The sequence below is a fragment of the Chanos chanos genome, chromosome 6, assembly GCF_902362185.1.
Source record: "Chanos chanos chromosome 6, fChaCha1.1, whole genome shotgun sequence".
Classification (NCBI taxonomy): Eukaryota; Metazoa; Chordata; class Actinopteri; order Gonorynchiformes; family Chanidae; genus Chanos; species Chanos chanos.
The window spans coordinates 1,207,501-1,209,624 of NC_044500.1; the positions used below are offsets into that span (position 1 = coordinate 1,207,501).

Here is a 2,124-nt window from a genome sequence, read left to right on the forward strand (position 1 = left end):
GTTAACGACATGAACACTTATGACGATGTGTTTGGTGAGTGTGAGAGACATCTTAAACACTCATGAACACGCGTGACGATGTGTCTGGTGAGTGTGAGAGACATCTTAAACACTCATGAACACGCGTGACGATGTGTTTATCTTAAACACTCGTATTTCTCAGGTGAGCAGTACCTGGTTTATCTTCCTCCTCCTCATCTTCGCTTTCGTCCAGCGCCCGTCGATTGTGCGCCCCCTTCTGCTCAGCGTCACTGCCTTCCTCCGCCTTTGTCTCTCTCTGCTCCTCCTCCTCCTCACTGTCCGAGTTCATCACGGCTTTCCATTTGCCCTGGCCTTCCTCTTCTTTCCCAGCGTCCTTCTCTCCCTCCTCTTCATCAGACTCAATCTTCCTCTTTCTAGGCATCTCGCTGTCTGAGTCTTTCTCTACGTCCGATTGTTCCCTCTGTTTGGACTCCTCTTCGTTCTCCGAGTCGCTGCCGCGCTGTTTCGGCTCTGCCTCGTTGTCAGAAGTGCTGCCCCTTCGTTTGGGGGGCGACCGCTCTTTGTCATCGTCGTCTTCATCGCTGTCTGCTGGCCGCGGACGCTCAGGCTCGGAGTCGCTGTCCGCTCCCCCGCCCTCATCCCGATCCGACCCACTGCCGACGCCGTTAGCGTTCCCGCCGCGGGCTCCGCGCTCCCTGTCACTCCCTTCATCCTGAACAGACATCACATTCACGAACAACAAAGTTACGATCTGACCGTTACCACGATAAGAACTCTGCTCTGGTGTTTAAAGAAAAGAACAACTGACATATTTTACAAACACGCTCTGCCTCAAACAGCATTGCTGTGCCTGTCTGTATGCATCTCATCGTATCCATGTGTATTGTGTTTACAACTTCAAACTCCTCTAACAACAGCCACAGATCATTATATAAGCATTTTAAGATAACAGCAAGATGGCAAAAATGTTGATAAAGGTCTCCCCTAAAACTCTGTGTGTGTGTGTGTGAGTGTGTGTGTGTACACCAGAGTGAGACAGGCCCATGAAGACAAAAGAACCTCGGAATGTCGCGGTTCACTCCTCATCTCCTCTTCCTCCTCCTCAGCGTCTGATGCCGGAGCATGTTCGTCCTGCACTGGGGTGCCACTGCCGTCATCTACCGCGAAAAACCCAAGAGGCTTAAAATTTCACTGAACAAAACCGGGGATGTTCCATCAATTTGAATAACTTAAGTCAAAAGGCAAGAGCATCCAAACGAGATCGTCCGTTAACCGATGATCTTTTGGACACTTTTGACTTCTGGCGAACCGAGAGCTTCCCTCGGGAGGACACTCCTGCCTCAGTCCACAGCTAACGTAAACATCCGAACCCTGAAGAGCGTCGCTACTTACAACTAGTTCAGCAAGAGACCAATGGGAGTTTAATACATAAACCAATGGCTTATTTCACCGTACACCTTACTAATTCTGAATCCGGGCTTAAAAGACAGAACAAAGCTGTAGTTACCAGAGCGGTTCCCGGAAAAGAGTTCATCTCCGCCATCCATTGGCCCCGTCAGGACAGAACAGTTTTTCCAGTCGTTCAATCAGATCAGCAGTTCACACACCGTCAGAAAGAGTGTGTCGAGTTAAATATGATTAAAAAAAGCGAGACCACAGGGATGCGTTGTACCGACAAACTCTTTCTTTACGTGGGCCTGTTTCACTGACCTAATAGCCCACCTCTGTTTTTTTTTTATCAGACTTCCCACTCAGCTGATCATACTCCCAAAAGCTGAAGCGACACGGCGACCGCTTGAGCTTGTGCACATAAAAAGTCTAACTTTTCTGAGGTCTGAAAAAACATATAAACACTTATTGTTTGAGCATTGCCTGCTTACGGCTTCCCCAAAATGGTGGCTCCGACTGACCCTACTTCCACGCATGCGTCTGAGAGCAGACGCGCTTTAATGACGTCGGTGGGCGAACATTTGTGTTTGGAGGGAAAATGATGTCGTAGTGACGGATTCTACTAAAGGCTAAACAAGAGTGAACACGTTATTTTGAACGAACAAAGCAGGTTAAGTATGTGCGCGTGTCTGAAAGTGTGTATTTAAGCAGACATGACGAACCAAACACGGTCATTGTGGAATATTTATTCCC

General features: G+C 48.5%; 1 protein-coding gene across 1 annotated transcript in view; it reads right to left on the bottom strand.

Annotated features, from left to right (window-relative positions):
* The window catches only part of iws1 (interacts with SUPT6H, CTD assembly factor 1), a 15,624-nt gene extending 13,746 nt beyond the window's left edge, over nucleotides 1–1,878 (bottom strand). Inside the window, exons 1-3 of the mRNA XM_030777455.1 lie at nucleotides 1,490–1,878; nucleotides 1,042–1,139; nucleotides 175–694 (exon numbers count right to left, since the gene is read on the bottom strand). Of these exons, the coding sequence (XP_030633315.1) occupies nucleotides 175–694; nucleotides 1,042–1,139; nucleotides 1,490–1,529 (658 nt within the window). The 5' untranslated portion in view covers nucleotides 1,530–1,878. The remainder of the gene's footprint in view (nucleotides 1–174; nucleotides 695–1,041; nucleotides 1,140–1,489) is intronic.
* Nucleotides 1,879–2,124: the final 246 nt, after the last annotated feature.